This window comes from Arvicola amphibius, chromosome 6, assembly GCF_903992535.2.
Source record: "Arvicola amphibius chromosome 6, mArvAmp1.2, whole genome shotgun sequence".
In the NCBI taxonomy this organism is placed as follows: Eukaryota; Metazoa; Chordata; class Mammalia; order Rodentia; family Cricetidae; genus Arvicola; species Arvicola amphibius.
The window spans coordinates 144,943,616-144,971,339 of NC_052052.2; the positions used below are offsets into that span (position 1 = coordinate 144,943,616).

The window sequence follows — 27,724 nt, forward strand, 5'->3', positions numbered from 1 at the left end:
TAATTTTAATGCATGAGTAAAATTTATAAATGGCAAAAGAAAACTTGAAATTACTTGATCTTTTGTGGTTTAAGAACAATACTTGAATACAGTCTTATGCATGAAAATGCATAAGAGGATATTTCTCTAGTTTTAATGTAATTGTTCTCAAGATGAAGATGTTCTAGAGCAGAGTCTTCGTCTTCTTCAACATTGCAAATTTGTTCAGGAAGAATATTCCTAAAGAAAAATAAATATGTAAATTATAAATAGTTCAAGTAATCCATCTTTAGGATTTAGAAGTTAAGTTTTTAAAAATGTTTTGGTTCGCCGGGCGGTGGTGGCGCACGCCTTTAATCCCAGCACTCGGGAGGCAGAGGCAGGCGGATCTCTGAGTTCGAGACCAGCCTGGTCTACAAGAGCTAGTTCCAGGACAGGCTCCAAAGCCACAGAGAAACCCTGTCTCGAAAAACCAAAAAAAAAAAAAAAAATGTTTTGGTTCTTAAAATGGTTAGGCAGAATAGGTTGACTCATATTTGTAATTCCAGTACTCAGGGATTGCAGTAAATTTAAAGACAGTCATCACTACTCAACTCAGTTCCAGGCCAGCCTGGTATAGAGTAATGCCGGTCTCAAAGTGGGGAAAAAGACAGTAGAGTAGATCATCAGATCTACACAGCTGTGAGAAATGAAGCAGTAAGAGGGCTCTAATGGAGCATAGTCACAACATGCAAAGAGAGGAAGTTCTTCCTAATTGTTGATTTAAAACAGGAACTTCCATTATTATATAGCTGTGTAGCCAAAGCTGGCCTTTAACTCCTAATCCTTGTTGCCTTCACCTCTCAATTGCTTGAATTTACAAGCATGAACCACTGACATTGGTCCCATACCATTCCAGATTAATCTTCTAATCATCCATGCTACTTTGGCAGGCATAATGATTAAACATGTAGAAACATATTCCCCAAAGTAAAGGAAGTTGAGTTCCAATAAATTTGTTTATAATTTACCTTCATAAAACTTAATATTCAAGCAATTACTGTACTCTCCAGATCACGTTATGTACAGGGGAGTTATAATATAGTGTATTTATTGCTTCATAGCCTTAAATGAGTCAGTCTCCAAGGCTCTACATACTGTGTAATAATACTCTACTTAATACTATGGAAATTTGCAAAATTAACATGAAAGTGGAAATCATTATGAATCTTCACATTTTTATTTTCCATTTTAGCAACTATTAATATTGCTAGTTTTCTTCAGATCTAATTATTAGCACCAGTTTTTCTCTTCAAAATAAATCTAAAAGTTCACACTATGAGTATTTAAATTTTCAACCAAATTTTAAATTGATACTAGAAAAATCCAAAATTTACCGAATCTTATTGTTGTTCAGCCTCAGAAAATGTAGTGCTTTCATTTCTTGTATTCCAGGTGGTATGGATTTTAAGTCATTGTGATCCAGAAATAATTCTCTCAGAGAATGATATGCCCCATAGAATGAGACTAGGTCCACACCATCATCAGAAAGTCTATTAAATGACAGATACAAGTACTCCAGGCCAGGTTCCATATGGCCAAAAACATAGCCAGGGATCCGTTCAATCTGGTTCCCAATTAGTACAAGGTGCAGCAGAGACTTAGGTAGATAGGAGGGGACATGGTAAAGCTTGTTATAGGACAAGTCGATAGATTCAAGATTTCTGCAACAAAGAAAAAAAGTGAGCAGGATAAGAAACTTCAGGAGACTGTCTCCTGGCCCCCGAGCTCATATTCTTACCAACGTCCACACTGTTTCTTAGCTAGGAGTGTGCAACAGAGTCCAGGTGGGAAAAAACTCAGATAATTTGGGAAAATGGGGAGATTAAGTTCAAATCAAATCAATTTGATTTGTTGAATCAAATGAAATCCAGTAGTCTTTGTTTCTAGTAATGTTTCCTGATTTGTGGTGGGAGTAGGGGCTGCCTGCACTTTCATTATTTGTTTTTTGATGTGGCACATCAGGGACTTGGGGTGAGATAAAGGGATTAGAGTGAAATGGAGGAATGTGGAAGTGTTAATGCACCAGGAAGTCCTGGGAATGTGGTCAGATCCCTGCTTTATTCCAGAAGCTTTCCCTGACTCTACAAGGGCTTCTGCCCGGCCCTTTTCATCCAATAAAGATTCCTCTATTCACAAATGACTTCATTATCCTCCAGTTGGGTCCAAAGCCTCTTTTCATCGCTGTGAACAACTCGGGAGCATATCCTTGTATAAACAAACATTCATCCTATGTTTGGACATATCCGTGGGACATGATATCAGACAGGACTTGCCTTCAATTCATTCCTTCTTTGCTAAAGAATACAAATACACTATTGATTCTCTATCTTCTTGAGATAGAGAAATGGTTTGGACAAAGAAGAAAGCAGTATGGTGTAGGAAGAAGACAAGCCTGGCCTCTGCAGGTTGGCATTTCTATCTAATGATGAAGAAAAGGGGTGTCAACCTCCTCTCTGTGTTCAGAGGATTATGCCATTTAAACTGACAACCTGTGAGGTAGGCGTTGTTATGGGCCAACTTCCCCCCCCTTCTTTATAGTTTAGCACTTAGCACGTCCATAGGCAGTAGTGGTCATAATACTACTTATTTATGTAATAAGCGGTTTGGAAACTCAGTGAAGTAGCTAAATTTTGTAATTAAGCGTAACTGTTCCATGGGAAAGGATGCTAAGAACGTTAAATTGTGGTAGATACTTACTCTTGATTTATCCATGCTAAAGGAGCAATCCGACTTTCTTCTATTTTATTATAACGTAGTACAATCATATTAATCTTTCTGGTATGATTGAAACAAATTTCAGTTATTTCTTCAATTTGATTATTTTCTAGGTATAATTCCTATAAATAAGGGAAAATATTATTTCTCTTCCACTTGCGTTCAGTGATATCTGATTTCACGAAACTAAAATAGACTATTCACATTAGTATTATTTAAAGTCACTTTTTCTAGTGAATTTATAGTTTTTTGTTCGGTGTTTTTGAGACAGAGTATGCGTACATATGTGTGCAGGAGCATGTGGAGGACAGGGGTTAGTATCAGGTATCTTCCTCAGTCACTCTCCACCTTAGTTTTTGAGACAGGATCTCTTACTGAGCCTAGGGATCATTTATGTGGCAAGCGCTTTACCAAGCCATCTCTTCAACCAAGTAAACTTAGTTTTTTAGCCATAATGTTATAAGGTTTAGCATACCATATGATTGTATAAATTTTCCGACTTAACAAAACTTAGATTATTCAGCTGGGCATGGTGGTACCACATGCCTTTAATCCCAGGCCTTGAAAGGATCTCTCTGAGTTCGAGATCTTCCTGGTCTACGAGTTCCAGGATAGCCATGACTGTTATACAAAGAAACTGTCTCAAAAAACAAAACAAAAAAAATTAATTATGCTACTTGAGTTTCAGAACACTGAAAATTATGGGTGGAAATAGTCACAGCTCACCAGTGTTAGGCCTGCAGAGAGAGTAATGCTCACCCTAGGTTCCAGAATGCATGAGGGTCCAGTCTAGCTGAACCTTAGCTTCAGACCAGCTTCCAGCTATTCCATAGTTTCTATTATGATTTTAGGGTCATGTTTTTAGACTTGAGTTATAATTAATTACTCAAAAGTAAAGTTAACATTAAGTTTCTGGTATTAGAAAAAAAAATTTACTAAAGGGTCTTAATTATTAATTTTTCTGGTTATAGTTAGAATACATAAATAGAATTGGTTTATTTGTTAAATGTAACTTTTTATTCATACCATGGTTATTTTTCTTTTGTAACTTAATTTTGGCTTTTGTTAGAAATGCATAAAGGAACATTTAGCTTTTTGCTTTTATTGTCTTCTGTACTTAAGGGATGAATTACATGAGAGGTTTCCAAACTCAAAGGCACTTCAGACTCACCTCCTCATGAGCCTTTTAAAGTAGAAAATTCCAACCTAAGTAAATCCCCGGAAGGAGTATTTAAGTCGGTTCTTGAATACTCCAATGCTGAAGACTCTAAAGCTATAAGAAAGTTGATATGAAACAGTCTTCAGCTGTACCATGACGTAAGGCTGGTCTGTTAGCAAATAGCATATGCTGTGCACTGTATGCCCAGAATTTCCACGATTGGTGGAAATAGGTCCCATTGGAAAGACAGAAGCCAGGCTAGAAAGTTCAGGCATGGGGAGGAGAATATTGATTTTTTTTTTATCACCTAAGTTACACATGTATGTATTTTACCAGTTTCATATACCAAAATATTAAAAACTTTATTACATTTATTTTGTGTGCTTATGTGTATGTGGCTAGACACATGTATGGAAATCAGAAGGCAGCTTGTGGGTTATCAGTTATCTCCACAATTTAGGGCTCAGGGATCAAACTCAGTTGTCAGGTTTTGCATGAGCTAGGTTACCAGTTGAGCTGTGTCTCTCTAAAATTTTGTATCTTTAAAAAATAATTTAGTTATCTGACTTTGCTGACAAAAAATAAGAATTAGCATGTCAAGGATAGGTTCAGGAGTGTTTGTCTTAATAATTTAGATGAGGGCTAGAATATGTTTTTGATCCCCAATACCATATAAAGCAGAACATGGAGGTGGTACACGCCTATAATCTCAACACTTGGGAGATAGAAACAGGAGGATCAAGAGTTCAAGCCCAGACTAGGATAATAAATTCTTAGTATACAGAGGGGAAATCCTACACATGGTGACTCATGCCTTTAATCCCAGCACTCCAGAGGCAAAGGCAGACAGATCTATGAGTTCAAGGCCAGCCTGATCTAGAACAAGTTCTAGGACAGCCAGACCTACCTAACTACCCAGAGAAACCCTGTCTTGAAAAACCACCAAAAAAAAAAAAACCCAGGTAATTCTGATGTAAACTGGTAAATTCCAGTATATATTATATAGCTATGTCTCTTTAGCAATAGGAAGAAGCAGGAATGTGGTAGTGTGACAACAGCATGCAATCATAATAGATAGCTCTCTGTTCTGACCATAGGACTAGAAGAACTCTGTACTGACTTCTTGCGGAATGAACGTGGAATGTGGGGGAAAAAAAAAAAACAAGCTCGGATAAGGAAATCTGAGTTTCAGCTTGGTCTGTATGTATAGATTCTCTGAACCTCAATGTTCCTAATTTAAGAAATGAGCATTGACAGTTGTTGGGGAGAGACCATTCCTGGGAACCACTGAGAGAACTCCAAAAGGTTTGAAATAAGAACAGGGTCTGGAACCTAAAGTTAGATACAGTACAGTTGTGGGTAGAACTGCTGAAAATTTCTAAGCTTCAGAGTTGATAAAAATAGTTCAGACCTTATTGGTACAATTCTTAGGTCCATACTGTTATTATTAGGTCATAATATAGTTTCACTCAGAAATTGTGAATTGGAGATATGATGGACAGTTTTATGTCAATTTGAAACAAGCTAAAGTCATCTGAGAGGAGGGAACCTCAATTAAGAAAATGCCTCCAGATGGGCAGTAGTGGCACACGCCTTTAATCCCAGTGCTTGGAAAGCAGAGGCAGGTGGATCTCTGTGAGTCACAGGCCAGTCTGCTCTACAGAGTGAATTCCAGGACAGCCAAAGCTACACATGGAGAAAAAACAGGAAGGGGAGGGAGAGGGAGAGGGAGGGAGGGAGAGGGAGAGGGAGGGAGGGAGGGAGGAAGAGAGAGAGAGAGAGAGAGAGAGAGAGAGAGAGAGAGAGAGAGAGAGAGAGAGAGAGAGAGAGAGAAACTGCCTCTATAAGATCAGCTTGGAGACAAGCCTGTAGGGTGGGGAAGGGCCCATCCTACTGTGGGTGGTGCCATCCCTGGGCTGGTGGTCCTGTGTGTTATATATAAGAAAGCAGGCTGACCAAACCATGTGGAGCAAGTCAGTAAGTAGCTCTCCTCCACGACCTCTGCATCAGCTCCTACCCTGCTTGAGTTCCTATCCTGACTTCCTTCAATAATGAACAGTGCTGTGGAAATGTAAGCAAAATAAACCCTTTCCTTCCCAAGTTGGTTTGGTCATAGTGTTTTGTCACAGCAATAGAAACCCTAAGTAGGACAGGGAACAAGTAATTAAACTTGCTGGTTCTAGATTGGAATAATTTAATCAGTCTCTTCCCCATCAAGAGCTGTCATGATTTCCATTTTTTATTTTATCAGATGCATCTAATACTCAGATGATAGTGAATTCTGTATATTAGCACCAGAACTCTATTGAATTTAATATATATTACAGTAGTCTTCTACAATATTTGTTTTAGAGCCAACAAGACAGATTAGTAGATATTAAGTGCTTGCCACACAAGCCTAACAACCTGAATTTGAGGCCAGCAATTCATGGTGGAAGAGAGAAAACCAACTCCCAAATGTTGTGCTCTGATTTCCACATGCACATTGTGATGTGTATATGCCTGTACTCATGAGCGTTTCTGTCTCTCTCTCTCTCTCACTGACAACAATAATAATATTTAAAGGATGCTTGTATATTTTTATAGTATGTAATACATTTAAAACATTAAAGTTCAGTGTAATGGCACACACCTACAATTCCAACACTTAGGAGGCTGAAGCAGGAGGATCATGATTTCTAGGCCAGCATGAACTACATAGTGGATCCTGTTTCAGAAAACAAAACAGATATTAGAAGAAATATATCAGTACCTCAATAGAAGCAGGAAGACCTTGTGGTATGATTCTAAATTTGTTTTTTCCCAGACGTAGGTATGAAAGGTTCTTCAAAGATTTGAAAGCTAACGGATTGACGTTGATTTCACTGAGATTGTTTCCTTCCAATTCTAAGGTGACAAGTTGATTTAAGTCTAGAAAAATAAAATTATCTGAATATTAGAATAATTTAAAAGCACGTAGTTTGGACTGATGATGTAGCTCAGTGCAGTGGCAGAGCACTTGCTTGGGACCTAGACTGGAGCCCCAGCACTGCACAAAGAAGAAACAGTGAAAAGAGGAAAGAACCCATTTGAAAAAAAATCAGTATATTTGGAGATTTGTTATTTCTTTATCTTTGTTTCCCACATAAATCCTTTTCCGGAGTATTTTATACATGACTTCTGCACAATTATACCAGGACAAGAGTCATGGATGAGGGAAATAATTCATGTGTTGAAGGGTGCAAATATATATAAGGAGCAGAAACAAGGAAGAACAGAAGGTAGATGGAAGAGTAAGGATCACCTCTAGAGGCCATTTTCCTTGTGCTAGCTGGTTTTGTGTCAACTTGACACAGCTAGAGTCATCTAAGAGGCGGGAATCTCAATTGAGAAAATTCCTCCATAGATCAGACTGAACACAAGCTGGTAAGGCATTTTCTTAATTAGTAATTGATGGGAGAGGGCCCAGTCCATTGCAGGTGGTGTCATCCATGGACTGGTGGGCCCAGGTTATATAAGAAAGCAGGCAGGGCAGGCCAGTAAACAACATCCCTCCATGGCCTCTGCATCAGCTCCTGCTTCCAGGTTCCTGCCTTTCTTGAATTCCTGTCCTGACTTCCTTCGATAACAAACAGTACTGTGGAAGCATAAGCCAAATAAACCCTTTCCTCCCAAGTTGCTGTGGCAATAGTATTTTATCACAGCAATAGTAACAATGATAAAGACACTTGCCAAACAGAGATTTGGAGTTTAAGTAAGTGGACAAGGAGTAGGGTGTCGTGACATTCATTGGAAGCATTTGCACATACTGTAAGTATAAATTGACAATGTGAAAGGCAATGGGATGGTGATTCCTTTCTCTGTAACACAGAAACAAACACTGTCCTCACTAACCTTCAGTCTCTCAACAGGCAGGTTAGAAATATAGCAGAGTGCCAGATGTAGTGGTGGTGCACACCTTTAATCCCAGCATTCAGGAGGCAGAGACAGGCAGATCTCTGTGAGTTTGAGGCTACACTGGTCTACATAGGAATGTTCCAGGACAGCCACATCTATAATGAGATGCTGTCTCAGAAGAGGAGGAGAAAAAGAAAAGAGAAATATACCAAAGCAGTGAATTCCCATCATAGTTAACTCATTTACTGGCACAGAGTGAAGCCAAATGAAAGGATTTTATTTTGTTTTATTTAAGAAAAGATTATCAGAATTCTCCATGTAGTCAGACTGAACTACCAAGGAAGACCTTTATACAAACAAGTTTTTTTTTTTCCCTACCCTCTTTCTGCTGGCCTCAGGAGTGGTGTCATCTAGGTTAGACAGAGCATGAACCACTCAACAGTGACATACCCAGGGGCCTCTGAGTCAGAGGTTCCCCTAGTAGGGGATGTTTTCCTGCTCAACCTCTGTCATCAGCATTGCAATAAATGCCCTGTGCAGCTCAGGCCTGTTCTGTGCAACAGCAATGACAGTCTCGTGAGAAATAGAGATAATCAACGCCTTATCTTTTTTTAGAGAAAGCAGTATAGATGGGAGTGGTGTAGAAGTGATAGTCTCTTATGGATACAGAGATTTAGAAAGAACACATGGAGATAAAAGACCTGTTTGAACCTGCTGGGATGGAGGCCTCATCCTAGGTAAACTATGTGCAGCAGGGTAAAATTGTTGTTCAGAGGAGATGCCATTGTGCCTTTGATTTAGGTCTGGCTTTCATTCTCTATATACCCAAGTACAAAACAGGGTGCTGTGACAAAAGCCACAAAAGAACAGATTACTCTGCTGGTGGTACATAGCTTCAATCAAGGATTGGGTTACAGGAAGTAGGGCAGACAGCCAGGAAACTAACCATAATTATGTTTCTTTGTATCTTATTTCCAAAATTAAAGGTGCAAAGGATCCAGCTTTTCTTTAACATAGAGGTAGAGATCTTGAATTATAGACATTTCTATTGAAAAGTGGACAATAGAAGTGGTTAGTTACATGACATCCTGAGAAACAACAAATTCACAATGCTTTGTGTTCCTGTGCTGTTCTGTGTGTGTGTGTGAGAGAGAGAGAGACAGAGACAGAGACAGAGACAGAGACAGACAGAGAGAGGTGGGGTAAAGAACATTTTAGTTAGGTTAGATCTGAGGTCACTGTTGAAAGGATTCCTAACAAGAAAATAGAAGTAAAAGACCTTTGTTGTGGGTAAGATAGTGGCTCATTGTAGAATACTATGGCATATTAGTGTTCCTGGTGGACTAAAGCAGTCAGGGTGATGTGACTTTAGTTTGACTGTTCTAGTCATGAGGCATGACAAGAATGTTCTGCACATCCTGTTTTCTCCTACCCCTCCCTCTGCCTTTTACTCTTCCTGAGTGGTAGAGCTTCCCTTTCTGTCTAGCACACATTCAGTGTCTCAGATGGTCTCCTTTACTAGTTATGTGTGCCCTTGTACACCCACCTCCCTCAACACTTGACTCCCAGTCCCCCCTGCCTACAGTTCCTGCAGCATCTACAACTGCCTCTCTTTCTTTCGTATGCCTTTTCTCCTGGTTTTCCATTTCTCTGAACCTGTGATCTAAAAAGCCATTGGTGAGTGAGTAGCTGTGGGAAAAGGATGACTAGAGGACAGTGGCTTTTAGAGGCAGCACACAGAAAGGCTGTGTCACAGCACTGGGGGAGGTCATGTGCAGGCTCACCTGCTAGCTATTATCCACAGTGGCAGAACTCATCAGAGGCAAGGGAACCCAGCACCTGCCTCAGCCAAGGAATATCTAGACTTCAGGGGCCAATATACAGCATGACTAAGAAAGAATGCAGGTATCCAGTAAGTACCAGAAGATGTCTTATGTGAGAGAGCAGAAGAGATCTTTCCTGGCTTCCAGCATAAAGATGTGACTTCCTCTGTGCTTAGTGCATAGAGATAAGAGAGAAGTAGGCCAGTCCACCCAGAACTACAAATCAACACTCTGGAAATACAACTTATTTGTTTGAGAGGGACAACATGTGCTGAGAAGCTATTCCATGGAAATATGAGAAAAACTTCAAAATAGGAAGAATATAGTAAGACTTGGTGGTTCATGACTAAATCCAGCACCTGGAAAGCTGAGACAGAAAGATTGCAAGCTCAAAGCCAGCTTATACTACATAGTGAGTCCCTGCCTCATAAAAGAAAAATCAGTAATTTATGGTTTTATAGGGTATCATTTTAATAGCAGAGCTAGAAATGTAAACCTAGTTTACACAGCCTATTTATATCCTTGTTCTCAATTCTGTGTTCCTTTGTTTTCCAGTGTCTTTTCCATATGACAAAGCCCATCAAAATCTGTGTTTATTAATGTTTTTCATGTGCACATTCAAATCCATCTGGAAACTGAGTGTTTCCATAACTATGTAATCCTCACATTTGGCAATTCTCATAATTACTGTTTTTTTCTCATCAACGGAAGTGTTTTCTCCTATGAAGTTTCTTGGAAGCTAACAGAAGTACTATTTGGATTGCTTATTTCTTTGTATGTGTTCTCTTTCAATATTGCTTAATAACTCTTTCAACTCCAGTTAGCAGAAAATATTGGGCACTATACTTCATGAGCAATGCTAGATGGTTATGAAAATGAAAAAGAAAATTAGGCAGTCTTGTTTTAAGGGAATTCACAAGCTAATCATTGGTGTAAGGGTTTGTTCAAAAATGACACTTTTGTGCAGTTGCAATCTGACAGCTTCAGCTGCATGTCACTAGAGGAAGAAGAGCAAGAGTCCACTCCAGCATGTCTAAACACGCTTCACTGAGTTGTCCATTGGAAAGCCAAGCTGTGATAACAGCTTCACTTTCTACATCATGGGGTACGAAGTGGGCAGGACTTCACCTCTCACACACTCTCAAGAACAGAACTGTCACTGGGCGGTAGTGGCACACACCTTTAATCCCAGCACTTGGGAGGCAGAGGCAGCTGGATCTCTGTGAGTTCAAGGCCAGCCTGGTCTACAAGAGCTAGTTCCAGGACAGTAAGGGCTGTTACAGAGAAACCTTGTCTCGAAAAACAAACCAAACAAACTAAGAACAGAGCTGCCCAAGGCTGCTACTGTGAGATTTCTTCCCCCACTGTATAACCGCACCCCTGCTTCACACACAGTGCATGCTCATTCCTTCTTTACACAGGATTTCCACACTCTTGGACTGAGGTTCCAGCACAGGAAAATAAGTAGTGATGCATATGAATACAGTGAGTCACCCAAATACATAGTGCTCAGGGAGTATTAGTGAACTTCCTCAGATACTAAGGGCTTGTTAGAGAGTTACTGTGCTGATTAAGGCTTTTTTTTTATTTTAAAGACAGCAGGACATTGAAAGGCAATAGAGACATATTTATTGGGTAAGTGATTGAAGTTAGTTTATCAACTTAATGGTGAAATAACCTAAAATTTTCTTATTATGCATTTAGCAATACCATAAATCAATTTATATAGGATAATAAGAATGGTTATAAAAATATATATCATTAAAAAAGTGTTGGTCTAGGGAAATTATTCAGTGGATAAAGTGCTCACTGTTCAAGCATGAGGACCTGAGTTCAGATACCTAGCACTCTGGTAAAAGGACGTACCTATAATTTCCAACTATAGAAAGCAGAAACAGACAAATCATGTGGACTTACTCACCAGGCAATCTAGCCAGTCATCCAAGTTCAGTGAGAGACTGAGAGACCTTGTCTGGGGGTGGGAGGGGGGAGACAGACAGACAGACAGAGAGAGAGAAAGGGGGGGAAGACAGGAAAGGAAGGAAGGAATAAAGGAAGGAAGGAAGGAATAAAGGAAGGAAAAGAAAAAGAAAGAGGCCGTAGAAAATGATAGAGGAAAACACCTGACATCGTTTACCTCTGGTCTGCAAAGCGCACACTCTCACACACAGGATTTAAATACCTGATAAACTTTCTTCGTCGATGGCCTGGAGATTGTTGTCATTTATTTTAAGTTCTTCTAGTGTAGATGGTAATTCTGAAGGGATGTGTACCAAATTATTTCCATCCATGTTCAGACGCATTAACTTCTTCAAAACCTTAGAAAAGCAAGTCTCAAGGTTACCATTTTTCTCAGTCACAGCTGGTTCACACTATTTCCCATAGAATGGTCAGTCTTATTTTGTAAGGCCAGAGATTTTACCTTCTTAGCAATAAACAAGTTTCATTAACTGAATTCAGAAATTTGAACCTGGTATGAATGCTAATTAATTTTAATGTTATTTATAAAGTTGTTTCCTATTTCACTAATATTTATGCTAGAAATTTGATTATAAAATAGCACTTTTCAGATGGGCAGAGAGGAAAAGAGAATCTGAAAGGACCTAGAGGGGAAGAATATGATGAAAATACTTAAATTTTAAACTTGTTTTAGGTAGTAAGAATATAAAAAATTTCAAAACTAAGTGATTATATGTATATGTGATTACCCAAACAGCTGGCTTTCTGCGCAGTATGTTCCCACATCTAGAATGCATGCTCATTCCAGGCATGTCCTGAACCGCCAGCAGTGGGGAGCTGCAGTGAATGGATTTTTCTGAAGCCATGTGGAATGATTGATTTCTCCAGGGATCACAGGAATCATTTCCAAGTTTTACCAGAACAGAAAATTCCCATATCAAAAAGAGGATAATCTATGATATTTTTCTCTTACTCAATTATCGGATAGATCTGTGACCCTCTTTGCCATCTGTTGTTTGATCAGAAAGATGGAGAATATGAAGCAGGCACTGGGAGTCCTCCTCCCCTCATCTGCCTGCATAGACTCCAGAGAACTAGGAGAAAATCCAAGAGGCCAGTTATTTGTTTCAAGGGCAGATCAAGGGCCCAGAATATTATCCAAAGGGGGGAAATTAACCTAGTGAGATAGAGTGTGCTTTACTTATGGCTTCAAGGCATATGTGATCTCATTTATGCACATCAACCTTTCTTCTCTTGGCTTTTATCTTTGTTTCCCTGAAATTCCCTGATCTAGATGAGTATTTTCTCCTTTTTCAAAAAAGATCTTTCGGTCTAATCGGTTTTCTTCAAAGGTTTTCTTTGTACATTTGCTATCCTTTCTTTTTCATTCCTCCTCCAAATCTACCTCATGCTAATCTTCATTGAGCTCATTTGGTTTTTAAACTCTTGCTGCCAAAATATTCTCCATCACATTATGTCCACTGTGCAAAAATAAGAAAGTGTCACCTTGCTGGTCTGACCATATTAATAGAGGCCCCCAAATATGCTCTCTCATTATTGGACAATTCTTCACACCAAAGAGACCAGACTTCAATGTATATTCACTTTCTGGGAAGAAACTATTCTTTAAATTCAAAACATTAGTTATGTCTGATCTTATTGTTGCTACTCTTCCCATATGATTAACATATGTAAAGCAAAAAATTATAAGCAAAAGAAAACTTGATATAATTTAAGGACATCAGAGAAGAAACTTAATGTAGAAAAAAATTAACAATAAAAACCTTTCTGCTTATTTTTCCCTTCACCACCTCCAATTAAAGCCAGTAGGATTCATCTTATTACATATTAATGGAAGTGTATACCTTGAATGCTTTTGGACCTATGCCTGAAGAAGTGATATTATTTCTGCTCAGATCAAGCCTTTCCAAATTTGGTAATCCATTAAATGCTTCGTCCGGAATGGAAATGATTGAATTCTCTAGGATGTACAATAGTTGTATTAGAAACATGTGCATATATAGACATGTACATATATACTTAAATGTGTGTGCATGTTTCTGTATACATGAATATTAAGAGTGAGCTTTATATGGAAAGGAAAGCAATATTCAGAACAAGGACAATATATAAACAAATGCGTACTTGGAAAAATAGCAAGATTAGAATGAAACAATTTAACAGTCTAAAGTGTGTCTTGGTTAGAACCTCAAGTTTCAAATGAAACTACTTAAAATAACTACAATAATCGGCTGGACAAGGCTAGTAGCAATATGCATTTACAACAGAGGTTTGTGTTTCTGTGAGGCTAGACAGAAACTGTTTCCTTCATATTTTTCCACTGCCATTTCCCTGTACTTTTTTTTTTAAGAGACAGGATTTCTCTGTAGCTTTGGAGCCTGTCCTGGCACTCACTCTGTAGACCAGGCTGGCCTAGAACTCACAGAAATCCACCCGCCTCTGCCTCTGCCTCTGCCCCTCTGCCCCTCTGCCCCTCTGCCCCTCTGCCCCTCTGCCCCTCTGCCCCTCTGCCCCTCTGCCTCTGCCTCCCGAGTGCTGGGATTAAAGGCGTGCGCCACCACCACTCAGCTCCCTGTACTTCTTATACAGAGAAGGAAACATATTCACAGACACTGAGTGATCTTTGATTTCTTGGATATAAAAAACATCATGTTTCCAAGTTCAGGGAAATGGCAATGAAAAAATATGAAGGAAACATGCAAATGAGATCTTAAAGCTCCACCACTCAGAACTTTGCCTGGTAGCCTGATAGAGACATGGGCAAAAGGTCTGGTCACCACATTCTCATTGAAATGGCTAAAGGAAAGAAAACAGCGATAATGCAATTGCTGAGGTTGTGGAATAGCTGTAACTGCTTGCGGCAATGGGACAACCACCTTAGAACATGTTGGGTTGTTTCTTAAGTGTGTTGCCATATATCTCAGCCCATTGTGCTGCTTTTAGGAATAATGAAGAATGAAGGTATAGAGCCTCACAAACATCTGTATATGGATGTTTAGCTGCTACATACAAAATTGCCGTAAACGAGAAAATCATTCTTTAGCTGATTTACATAGTAGGACACTGCTCAGCAATAAAGAAAAATGAACTAATGATTTTTAAAGCATTAGATGTGGAACTACAAGGCTACTTACTGTGTGATTCTTGTGATTCTATTTAGTGAAACTCAAAAATCAAATCAATAAACACAGAAAACAGGTCAGTTTCTGTGGTGGCCAACAACTAAAGGAGATGGAGATAAGAGGAATTTGGGGGGTGGTGAAAATATTCTTGATCTGAACTGTGGTAGTGTTTAACCTCTGTAGAAACTTGTAGAACTATACATTATAAGTTAATGTTTTATCACATAGACAAAGTGTACCCTATTAATGCTAATTTTTAAAATGCACATTGGGAAATCACCATTTGGTTAGAGTTCTCTCTAAACCTGAGACGTTCTTCACTGTGCCCATCTCTGCTGCACAGTTATCTGTGTGAAGACGATGAAAATACGTTCCTACTAAATCAAAGTAATATTCATAGGGCAGTAAAATTCACCATTTATATCTGAACCCAAAATAAGTCATCATCTCTTACCAGCCAACTCCAGGCTTGTTACCTCTGGTGCTGTTATGGGTGGGATCTGGGTGAAGGCCGCATGAATGCAGCTGATGGTCTTGTAGGACAGGACACAGCTTCCAGGCAGGCGAGGCCTGCCTCTTGGAGTACCAGGCATTAACCTGGGGGACATTCGGAACACATCTCCTCTTATGGCATCCTCCTCTTCCTTTTCTCCTTCCCTTTCAGACTCCTCATCATCATCCTCTTCCTCCCCTCGTCCTTGGTTGAGTGGTTGACGGGCTGACCGCCTTTCCTCCTCAAGCCTCAGCTCTCCCTCCACTCTTTCCTCATCACTGTGAAGTGCAGTAGGCCCAGAGGTTTCTTTCTTGTGCTCCATGTGTTCTTTAATGTCTTCTTCTTTCTCCTCAGATCGAAGAGCTTCTTTTATAACTACTTGGTCCACTTCCATCTGAGGAGGTTTCACTTGCTTGTGAAGCATGTTAATGGATTCTCTTTGTTCTGAAGAATCACCAGAAAATTCAGTTTTATCATTTAGTGTTCTACCACTGAGTAGAGAATAGGAAGCTAATGACACAGAAGGATAAAGTAATGGGTGAATTAATGATGTTAATAAATGGAAAAAGCCATAATGTAAATGAAGTTAACAAATATTCCCTTTGTTTGATGGCTATGTAAAGATAAAATGCAGTTGAAGTTTTTCCTTGAAGTTAACTAACATTATTTCTCCTTTGTAGGGTTTCTCTGTGTAGCCCTGGCTGTCCTGGAACTAGCTCTGTAGACCAGACTGGCCTCGAACTCAGAGATCCACCTGTCTCTGACTCCCAGGTATTGCGATTAAAGGTGTGTGCCACCACCACCACCTGGCTTGAAGAATTTTTCTTTAACATCCACAACAAAACACTCAGAAGAGAGGGAATTTGTTAAGTGGAAGCTAAAGATATCATATTTAAACTTTTAAAATCCTTTCTGTGTCTAGGTTTCCTTACCTAAAGTAACTACATTTCAAGAAGACTCAAAATCCTTTGAAAAATATCTAAGAATTTCTGAAGTTTGCCTATAATAGCCTTGTATTTTACTTCAAAGAGACAATTTTGATGAGCACACCTTCTAACAGTTTTTAAAGTACAATGCTTTGGTCAGCAGTGTTGTTTCATGTCTTTAATCCCAGCACTTGGGTGGCAGAAACAGAGACAGGAATTTCTATGAATTCAAGGCCAGCCTGGTCTTACACAGCAAGTTTCAGGCCAGCCCCAGCTACACAGTGAGAACCTTCCTCAAAATAAAGTACAGTGCCATAGTGAAATAACTGACAATGTGAAGCAAAGAACAGTTTCTGAAGACTCTGAAGTTCCTCCTGGCAGAAGGCTTTTGTAGATGTGTGTCTGCTGGTCATCTGTGGGGGAGGGGGGAACAATCTGCCTTGATATTGACAAGAGAAAATGTCTCTATCTGGAGCCCGTCCTAGAACTCGCTCTTGTAGACCAGGCTGGCCTCGAACTCACAGAGATCCGCCTGCCTCTGTCTCCCGAGTGCTGGGATTAAAGGCATGTGCCACACCACCCGGCTTTTCAGCTGTTTATTTTCATAAGTCACTAGCTAAACTTCCTTCCAGGAGGCCTAAACCAACCTCCAGAGGGCACCCCCACTTGTTCAGGAATACATCTCATTTGAGAACAAGTCAGCAAGCATCTACGGAAACCCATGCTATCATCTCCTACACAGAAGTGCCACCCAAGAAAACCACACCCCAGTCCACACCTGTGTTTTGTTGGGATTCCTCAGACCACTGTTGGAATCCTTTCTGCCTGTGGGCTGATGGAGGGTTGAGGCTTTGTTTGCTCTGATTATAAAGCACTCATTGTTCTCATAATAGTGATTAGTATACTTCTGACAAGCTTGATTAATAGGATGATTGATTAATAATTAATAGGATGATGCATATATAGACATACCCAAGTGAAATCCTGAACTAATTACTAAGTCAGGGTTTATTGTAGGAATTCTGTTTCTGTGTCTCTAAAACCTTATAATATTCACACATGAAATAGAATCAGGTTCAACTTGACTCAGTCTAAGAATTCGAACTATAGAGCCACAATCTTTCTGTGCCCTAAATACATTTTCTAGATCGTTCTGTTTGTTGGCACTGAGCTGCTTTTCAAGTACCTTGATGACTACGTTTATAATTTAGACCTTAATGTAATGATAAAAACAAATAGTTAAAGACTGTTATCTGTGGATTTGTTTTATATTGTATACCAGCATCAGAACAGATGGGGCAGCATTCTCCTTCTGGCTTAATGGTATAGGGGCACGTCTTGGGGTGGCACACAGTTTCATCACAAAGTACTCTTCCATTTGAACAGAGGCAAGTGATGCAGGGCTCAGGAGACCAGACGGCTTTGTTGTACATGATCATTCCCTTTACAAAGCAGTGTCCTTTCTTTCCTAGGGGAAAAAGAGAACACTTTGATTGACTGACTAACTGATGGACAGTCTGGTTGATTGATTGATTGAGAGAGAGAGACAGACAGAGACACACACACAGAGAGAGAGAGAGAGAGAGGGAGAGAGAGACAGAGAGAGAGAGACAGAGACAGAGACTCTATTACATAGTGCTGGATGTCCTGTCTGTAGACCAGGCTGGCCTCAGACTCATAAGAGAACCACCTGCCTCTGCCCCCTGAGTGCTAGGTTTAAAAAAGCATGCTACCATGCCTAGCAGGAACACATGCTTAAATGTTTTCAGCGATTATCAGAATCCATGAATGGAAAAAATACAATGCAAAGTCAAAATGATACAACTACCTGAGAATAGAGATCTCTATACAGCATGCACAGATTAAATGTCCTACAGACTTGCTGTCTAAAATACTTTTCATTGTTTCTTCTTTTTGCTGCTGAATGACCTCCTCCTAATAACTTGACTTTGGATTTCCTGTCTGTCTTGTATCTATCTGTCAAGATAGGCTAAATTTTGGCAATGGACAAACAACCTTCAAAACCGATCATTTCTCATTTACTTAAAACTGTAGAGGTTTGACATGTTTTGACTCAGCTTGTTGGCAGTGTGTTTTCGGTTTTAATTTAAGACAGTGACTTGTACCTATTGTAGTCCCAACTAAGGAGGCTGAGGCAGGAGGATTTTGTGATCTAGGATTTTAAGGCAACATAGTGAAACTCCCCATCTCAAAAAAGTAAATCAGACCTACATATGAGAACATGTGGTAATTTGTCTTTCTGAATCTGAATTACCTCAATATAATAACTTTTTATTTTTTAAGATTTTTTATGTGTGATCATGTTTTGCCTGCATGTGTGCGTGTGTGTGTGTGTGTATACATACCACTTGCATGCCATGCCCTCAAAAGTCAGAAGAAGGCATCCCTTGAAACCTTAATTGCAGACTTCTGTTAACCACTTTTTGGGTGCTGGGGACTGAACATGGTTCTTCTATAAGAGCAGCAAGGGCTCTTAAGCAGTTCAGCCCCAATATAGTCTTGTTTATTTTTGTCTATTTTCTCTTATGTTAATTCTTTTCATTTTTATGTATATATATGTGTGTGTGTGTGTGTGTGTGTGTGTGTGTGTGTGGTGGTATAGGTTATAAAAAATAGGAAGGTGATGGGACACATATAAAATGAAAGCATAAGTGAGTGCCCTGGGAGGGGGAGAGGGGGAAAAGGAAGAAGAGGATCAACAAAAATAGGTTTGAAAGTGCCGCAATGAAACCTAATACTTTGTATGCTGATTTTTAAATGCAACTTTTATATTTTATTTTTAACTGTGTGTTTGCTTGTAAATTTGTACATTTGAGTACAGTGCCCATGGAAACTAGAATAAAATATAGAATCCCCTAGAAATAGAATTATGGGTAGTTGTGAGCTACCCAGAATGGGTACTAGGAACCAAACTCTAGCCCTCTGCAAGAGCACTATGAGTTCTTCACCACTAAGTTGTCTCTCCAGTCCCTAAATATTTTTGAATAAATAAAATACTTTTCATCCAAAATAATTTTTGCCAGCAAGGATGGCATAGTGGTAAAGGTGCATGCCATGGAAGGAGAAAATTGACTTCTTAAGGTTGTCTTCTGACCTTCACATATGTGCTGTAACATGTGTCACCCACATACATGCACATATTTTGCACACACAAATAATGAATAAAAATAAAAATAAATTTTAAAATAGAATGTTAAGTATGCGAAATCACATTACGCATGCTAGTTTGGGGGCTTTTAATTTCCTCTTATAACTAAGCTAGCTTTTCATTTAACTAAGATATCTTTGTTCTTAACACTGGATTGGATTCACCAGTCATTTATATTTTTAGCAAATATAGTGTAATTTTTCTATTTTTATATAATTTTGTTTCTGTTAACTTCATGAAAGAATAAGACTAATGGATTTGTTGAAAGGTATGAAATACTGGCTACAGAGGATTTTGTGGTGATTTTTATTTTTTTGTCTTTTCAAAGTTTCATTTAATGGTAACAAATATATATTTTTAATGGTAATATATATATATGCGTGTGTGTATATATATATATAAAACTATAATATGCTTTTTTTTCTTCTAAACTTGGAAAACTGTTAATCATTAAAAGCTAGTTTCAAGAAAATAATTAGTTGAGAGCTTTGGCAGTATCTCTGGGCAGTGGTGGCGCACGCCTTTAATCCCAGCACTCAGGAGGCAGAGGCAGGCGGATCTCTGTGAGTTTGAGGCCAGCCTGGTCTACAAGAGCTAGTTCCAGGACAGGCTCCAAAGCTACAAAGAAACCCTGTCTTGAAAACAAAACAAGAACAACAAAAAAATCAGTATTCCAGCACTCAGGAGGCAGAGGTAGGTGGACTTCTGAGTCCTAGGCCAGCCTGATTTGCAGAGCAAGCATTAGGACAGCCAGAGCTGTTACACAGAGAAACCCTGTCTTGAAAAAACAAATTAAAAAAAAAAAAACCAGTATTCTGTATAAAGTAAATTCTGTGGTTTTTGTTCCATTTTACCTAACAAAACCTTGTGTTGAAACTCTTTAAATAGCCCTGTATCAAAGTCATTTGATTGGCTTCTACTCTAAATGATGTTATTATAAGTGAAAGGGATTTTACTAATTGATACATAATTGTTTATATTATTAATTTGATCACTTGTACCCATATGATAATTATGATTTTATACTGTGAAATAGGTTTTTCTCAATAATTTATGTATTTTCCTTGAATGTTTTTTAATATTTATTTTTATTTTGTATGCATTGATGTCTTGCCTGCCTGTGTGTCTTTGTTAGCATGTCAGATCCCTGGAACCAGAGACACAGACAGTTGTCAGCTGCCAAGTGGGTTCTGGGAATTGAATTTGGGTCCTCTGGAGTAGTAGCCAGTGCTCCCAACTGCTGAGTCATCTTTCCAGCCCCCTTGAATACTTTTAAAAGTTATTTTAAAATTTGTGTTTATATATCAAAAGGTAGCACAAAAACTTAATCCCCCCCCCCCCCCCTTTGGAGAGTTCAGTTCATGGAGATGTTTTCCCCTCATACATTCTCTTACCTGGTAACACATTGTAACTTGATTCTACTCCAGGAGGACTTAGAAGGGATTCTAAGTTTTCCTCCACACTGTAGTCAGAGTTGGTAGTGGGTAATGTAGCTTCTGATGCAGCAGCAGTTTGCTGATTTCCAAGCTGCCTGTTTTCTCTGTGGTGGAGTGAGGAGCTTTTCCTGAGTCTTCTCTGATGTATCCTCTTCCTCTGCTTCCCAGTACCTTGTTCACTTTGTTCACAATCCGTTTGGAAAATGATAAGCAGAATGAGACAAAACAAAACTGCATGCTTCATTTTTGATTTTTTTTCACCAACAAACTTCTAAAAGGAAACAAAATTTCAAGTTAGTAGTGACTACATTTTTACTTCAGAAAATTGATCTAGTTGGCTTATGAAGCAGCAGGCAGGCTTTTGGGAGTCGTATCAATGTGATGTGTGGTCTGAATCGGTCAATATTACTTCCACATCAGATTTTGGAATATCTATATCTCTAGACAAGATCTGAGCCAAGATTTTCTATAAAGGGTCAAATAATAAATATCTAACCCTTTTTAGATTATTTGTTCTCTGTCCTAACTATTCACTTAGTTACTGTAATCTTGAATCCACCATAGATGTAAAATGCAAACACCTGCTGCAGCAGACCCCTGTTTCCTAAAGTGCTGTAGAGTTTGGGCAGCTGCTTCTCACTACCTATGTGCTAGAGTATCACCCACACCTCTTCTGTTATTTTCATCGCTACTTGTGTTTGTTTTGGTTTTTTGTTTTGTTTTGTTTTTTGCTGGGGAGCAGTGCATGATTATTCTTTATAAAAGTGACTGTGAAATAGCATTTTTTTCTTTTTAGGGTGTGTTGGGGAGGTGTGTATGTGTGCACCTGTGCATATCAAGGAACACGATCAACACTAGGTGACTTCCTCAGTCACTCTCCACCTTATCTTTTGAGACAGGGTTTCTCATGGAACCCAGAGCTCACAAATTGGCCCTGCTGGCTTGCCAGCATCTGGAGATCTGTCTCCCCACTCCCAACCATGCCCTTAGCACTAAAGTTACAGATGTAAGATTTCATGCTTTTGCAATAAGCACTTTACCCACTGAGCCATTTCCCCAGCTACTTTCTTTTGGTAATGTATGCTTGGCATTTTTGTAGCATTTTGCTTTTAGCCTTTCCATGTATACTTTTCATATACTCTTTGGATTTTAATGCAGTCTGACAATCGCTGTATTTGATTGGAACATGCAATTTACTTATGCTTAATGTTATACTTTTGCCACTTTCTGAGCAATTCAATGGCTTTAATTCCAGTTACCCCCTTCTGGCATAAAAGCTGTTTTTATCATATACTTTAATTCTCTATATATGTTAAGCATACCATATATAGAGATTATAGATTATGATGAAATGATTGTTTATTTTTGGGGGCAGGCAAGATGGCTTAGTGAATAAAGATGCTTACCATCAATCCTGGTAACATGAGTTTGACCCCAAGAATTCACACAATGGAAGGTGAGCACTGACTTCCCCAAGTTAACCTCTGACCTTCACATATACAACATTGCACACTTGTACAAACACAATAAGCAACAACTATATAATAAAGAAGATTGTTGTCATTGCTCTGTATCAAAAAACCAATTAGATCAGACATTTTGAACCTCTTACCAAGATTTGGGCCCCCTGGCCTCATTCACTAGCACGTTCTCCAGTTATGACAACCTAGAATACTTCCAGACATTATCAAACAACCTGCTTCACATTTGAGAGCCACTTTCTTAGACTCTCCTAAACACTTGTACTTTTTATCATTCTTTCCTGTGTCTCCAGACCTTTATTCAGATTTTCCTTTTCATTCCAAAAAAAAAGTCTTACAGTAATTCATTCTGTACAGTTCTGTTGCAGATCAACTCCCTTTTTTCAGCTCAAAATGCTTTCATACTTTATTCTCAAAGTACATTTTTGTTGGGTAGATTCTAGTTTGTTTGAGACAGGGTTTCTGCCTGGCAGTGGTGGTGTACGTCTTTAATCCCAGCACTTGGGAGGCAGAGGCAGGAGGATCTTTGTGAGTTCAAGGCCAGCCTGGTCTACAAGAGCTAGTGTCAGGAGAGGCTCCAAAGCTACAGAGAAACCCTGTCTCAAAAACAAACAAGAGACAGGGTTTCTCTGTAGCTTTGAAGCCTGTCCGGAACTCACTCTGTGTAGACCAGGCTGGCCTTGAGCTCACAGAGATCCTCCAGCCACTGCCTCCCCAGTGCTGAGATTAAAGGCATGTGCCACCAATGCCTGACTGCTGGGTAGATTTTTAGGTTAATAGTTGCTAACATTTTCAAGATACCACTCCTATCTTTTTGTTTATTGGTTCTACTTTTTGTTTTGTTTTGAAACAAGGTCTCCTAGAGCCCAGGCTGGTCTCAAACTTACTGATAATCGTGGATGACCTTAAATTTCTAATCCTTTTTCCTCAGCTTCCCGCGAGATCACAGGAGTATGGCACCATGCCTTCCTTTGTTGGTTGAATTGAGAAGTCATAACTCTAACCACTTTCTTAAAAATAGCATTTTTTTCTGGCCACTCACATAGAAGGTGTGGTTCCTCAATTTTATTTCATTTGGAATTCATGATACATTTGGGATACATGATACAGCATGAGTGCATGCTGGTTTTGATTTTTTGTTTGTTTTGCTTGCTTTTTGAGACAGGTGTTCTTTGTGTAGCTCTGACTGTCCTGGAAGTCACTCTGTAGACCAGGCTGGCCTTGAATTCAGAGATCTGCCTTCCTCTGCTTCCCGAGTGCTGGAATTATGCTGAATTTTTTTGGTCAGATTTGAGTTGCTTTGTTTTGTTATTGTTGTTTTTTAAGCCCTCATCTGTCTATGCGTTAGCACGTTACTCTTTAAGAACTACAGTCATTTGTGTGATAACTTTTTCATTATGTCTTCCATGTCACTCTTTTTTTTGTATTTTGATTCTTCTGTTGTCACATGATTCATTCTCACAAGTCTAAGTGACCTGGCTTATTAATACTCTCTTCAGCTGTGCCTTATGCTTTATTAAATTCATCTGTTGGCCTCCTTATTTCTTTTACTGTATTTTAGTTTTCAGTAAACTATTTTTATTTTCAATTCTATACTACAGTTTTTGACATCATATTCTACTCTTTGGATATTGAATCATGTTTGTCTTTAAGTCTATCTGAAGATCAAGTTTCCAGAACCCTCTTTTTGTTTGTGCTTATTATCTTTCTTTAGAACTTTAGTCATGTTCTTCCAACTCTTCCTTTGATGCCTTTTGAATTCATGCCAGACAGTATATAAACACTCATGAAAGATTAAGACCTGGAATGCTGTATGTTCTGTGTAGAGAAAGTTTTCACATTTTGAGTGTCGTGTTACAGACACTATCAATAATACATCAAGTGATTTGAAGTTGGATGTCACTGTATCCAATATCATCACACTGTGGATCTTATTTTGATAATGTCACAAGCAGGAATCTCATTGCCCCTACTGCTGGCTCTAGTATTTGTTTTGTGTTTCTCCCCCAGCCTTGTGAAGCTGTTTTAAAGCTCTTTTGGAATCCATAGATGTTTGCAGAAGCAAAGCAGTTTCAGACCTGAGGCAGTCTGGATTTCAGTCTTATTCTAAATACTGGTTCTGTTTTCTAATCTTCTTATTTGTTCTCAGCAGATGAGTAGATCCATTTTTCTTGCCAGAGGAAGCGCCTTCAGATACTTTTAGTTCTTTGCAAAAATATGGATTTCTTTCTCTTAGATGTGGTAAAAAAAATTGTGAATCTTAAATGTCTGAAAACATCTTGTTTGGTTGAAACTAGAATTAGAGCTGCGAAATAATTTTTCCCTGAATACTTTTCAGATACCAGCTGATTATTTTCCTTCTCTTCTCTCATTCTTTGTTTTCCTTTGTTACTGGGACTTGCTATATGACGTTGCTAGCCTAGAGCTAACAAAGTAGACAAGGCTGACCTTGAACTTGTGGTGGTTCTGCCACTGTCTCCAAGTGTTAGGATGACAGGTGTTAGCTACCATACCCAACTTGGTCCATTCTTGAAATATTGTAGAGAAGTGAGTCAGTTCTCATCCCTTTGTAGGAAGCATTTTTATTCTACCTTCCTGTAGAAATGTTCTACTTTTTAGTATGTCTTTAGCATTTGTAAGGTTTGCTATGAGGAATAACATTGATTTCTTTTTCCTCCTTAAATTTTTTTTAACCCTAAAACTTCCTTTCTTGTCTGATGAACTCTCTGTGCTTAATTCTTTTCCATGTTTATTCAAAGATTTATCCCACCATTCTCCATTTCTTACCCAACACTAGGGATGAAAGAATGAAGCCTAGGGCATTAAAGATGCTAGCCAAGTACCATAAGACTGAACAACATCCCCAGCCCCATTCTTCATCTTTAAATTTATTCTGTCTTCCCTTGAATGACTTTCCAGTTTCTGCCTTATAAGGAGCTCTTCTTGTTTCCCAGCACATGTGTGCGCGCTCTCTCTCTCTCTCTCTCTCTCTCTCTCTCTCTCTCTCTCTCTCTCTCTCTCTCATACACACACACACACTCACACACACGTTGCTAACATATCTTCTATTATTTCTAGGAACTTGAGAGACAAGGCACAATGTATATTTGGCTTCTCCTCTTGAATCTCAGTAGTTCTTTATGTAGCTTTATCTAATAAAATCTCCTAAACCAGGCTTTACCTGGTTTCACCCTCATGGACTTGCCCATGAATCATCTGAACTCTGCAGCTAACAACCTTGGAGATGTCTTGATGTTAACTCCAGCATCAAATTTTGGTACAGGGTATTTGTATAAGTACTCCAGTCATTTGAAAATAATTATTTTAGGTCGTTGACATTAGATCATGTTTAAAGTTTCATGATCTGCTTTAGTTTCAGAAAAAGTAGTTTGCAGAATATAAAGAAGGAACAAACTTAGTGGCACCTAAAGTCAACTCTTTTTTCTTTCTTTCTTTCTTTCTTTCTTTCTTTCTTTCTTTCTTTCTTTCTTTTATTTATTTTTTCGAAACAGGGTTTTTCTATAGCTTTGGAGCCTGGCCCCAACTCACAGAGATCTGCCTGCCTCTGCTCCCCGAGTGCTAGAATTAAAGGCGTGCACCACCACCGCCTGGCATGGAGTCAACTCTTATAGTGAAGTAATGTAGGAAAGCAGGAACAATGGCAGCAATGAAGATGTAAGCCAAGGGAGGTCAGGCAGGGAACACTGGATTTGCTATCCGGGCAGTGGTGGCGCCCACTTTTAATCCCAGCACTCAGGAGGCAGAGCAGATGGAAACCTTATCTTGTAAAACAAAACAAAAAAAAAATACTGGATTTGCTAAATAGGACAGTGGGCCCTGATGGACACACAATATGAAGATTCTGTATCGCGTACATGTACAATGACTTTTTTCTCTTGACAGTCATATGTGTAATATATGAGGGTCATGAAAAATCTAGTTCTGGAACTGAGACTCTCTAGATAATCTTCAGAGATCTCCATGAAGGTGAATTATGCCATCCCTGGGCCTCCTATGAGCCACCCACTTGTCAAGGAATTGGGTGAGTGCTAGGAGAAAATGTCTGCTTAGCTAGCTGCCACACTCTCCCAGGATAGCGATCCTGAGACCCCCTTTCTTAGTTTGTCTCCCTGTTCCAAATGAACTCATTTTTACTTAATCCTGAAACCTAAATAGATTTTATAGAAATAAATTGACAAAACTGTCTTACTTGAATCAAACTTAGGATCTAGTTTAAATATATTTTAAGACATGGCCCTCAGGCGGATCTCTGTGAGTTCTAGGCCAGCCTGGTCTACAAAAGCTAGTTCCAGGACAGGCTCCAAAGCTACAGAGAAACCCTGTCTCAAAAAAAAGAAAAAAAGAAAAAGAAAGAAAGAAAGAAAGAAAGAAAGAAAGAAAGAAAGAAAGAAAGAAATGGCCCTCAATACTAATTGATATTCACTGGATATAGAATGAATTTAGCTTTTTATTTAATAAGCAACTTTATAACCATGTTTCTCGATACTCTAGTCACAATGTCACTTTTATCAAGTAATGCTTTTACTTTTTGACCTTTTATATTTATCCAAAAATTGAATATCTATAAGCTCTGATTAGCTTATTTTCTCCATTAATACTTTTCATTTCTCTTAAAGTAAACTTTAAAAGTATCCATAATTTTCAATATTATCTATGAAGTCACATGAAGTTATCCTTCATGTTATCCAGCCGACTTAAAGAGGAAAATGCTTTAATGAAATATTTATGTTCCTTTAGAACTGAGAAAATTAAAGTTTCAAATTAGTTGATATTCTACTCATCACATAATCCTATCTAAACATATGAAAATAGTTTATAATCCTTAACGTTTGAGATACTGGGGCAAAGTCATCCCGAACAGAAGCAAGTAAGCAAAACAAAGCATTCATTTAACTTTTCAGTCTATTAATACAGAGACAATTTTTTTAAGGATTCAGCATATTTGCACACAAAATACCCAGATTTAAAACCACGCCACATGCTGTAGTAGAAACTTAAGATTTAAAACATGTTTACCTGGAAATCTAAACTAAGTAGGCTTTGCTTGATGTCATTTAAAGTCCCCCGCTGAAAGTGAAACAAAACCAGACTCTCTTTAAAAACAAAGAACAGAAAGGAAAGTTGAAAATATTAGCTGACTCCTTAGTCAGATCTAAAATAGCTGCTTCCCTTGGGGATAAATGCCTTCAGTTCTTTGTGTGGAAAAATCAGCCAAAGAAGTAACCAGGGAAAATGGTTTCCAAAGGAAAGTTTTTTGTAAGGCACAGGAAAAGTGGAAAACATCAGCAGGGAGTTCGGGCAGGAGTTGGGGAGACATTTCCTTAGCAGGGCGTCTGGGCGGGGGCTGGGGAGACATTTCCTTTGCAGGCTGAAAGGCAGAACTAGAGTCACACAAGTGATTTGAGACAGAATGGTGGCTTTCCCAGGCTGTTTGCAGGAAAAACTGCATGGCTTTTAAAGTTCAAACCACCCAACATACCACTTGAGATTCGTCAAGCTTGT

General features: G+C 38.8%; 2 protein-coding genes across 4 annotated transcripts in view; one reads left to right on the top strand and one right to left on the bottom strand.

The window, feature by feature from the left end:
* LOC119816411 (extracellular matrix protein 2-like) lies at positions 1 to 27,440 on the bottom strand. Of its 3 annotated transcripts, none has more exons than XM_038333028.2 (10): positions 27,239 to 27,440; positions 20,679 to 20,991; positions 17,395 to 17,583; positions 15,151 to 15,633; positions 13,419 to 13,534; positions 11,777 to 11,912; positions 6,648 to 6,805; positions 2,719 to 2,858; positions 1,356 to 1,682; positions 1 to 219 (listed from the first exon to the last, which is right to left on the bottom strand). In XM_038333028.2, the coding sequence occupies exons 2-10, from the start codon at positions 20,962 to 20,964 to the stop codon at positions 51 to 53; spliced, it is 2,004 nt and encodes a 667-aa protein (XP_038188956.1). In that variant the 5' UTR covers positions 20,965 to 20,991; positions 27,239 to 27,440; the 3' UTR covers positions 1 to 50. The 3 variants fall into 3 exon arrangements, with proteins under 3 accessions (XP_038188956.1, XP_038188955.1, XP_038188957.1); XM_038333027.2 differs by having other exon boundaries at positions 15,151 to 15,699; XM_038333029.2 differs by lacking the exon at positions 1,356 to 1,682 and having other exon boundaries at positions 15,151 to 15,699.
* The window catches only part of LOC119816415 (centromere protein P), a 206,149-nt gene that overhangs the window by 142,055 nt on the left and 36,370 nt on the right, over positions 1 to 27,724 (top strand). The gene's annotated exons all lie outside the window — the stretch shown is intronic.

Bases quoted from the DNA above. Each gene is read 5' to 3' on its own strand.
- LOC119816411 (XM_038333027.2), bottom strand. From the start codon at position 20,964: ATGAAGCATGCAGTTTTGTTTTGTCTCATTCTGCTTATCATTTTCCAA. The intron at 11,913-13,418 runs GTATACACTTCC...TGCTTTTCTAAG, and splicing joins TAGGTCCAAAAGCATTCAAG to GTTTTGAAGAAGTTAATGCG. The intron at 2,859-6,647 runs GTACTGATATAT...CCTTATTTATAG, and splicing joins GTCTTCCTGCTTCTATTGAG to GAATTATACCTAGAAAATAA.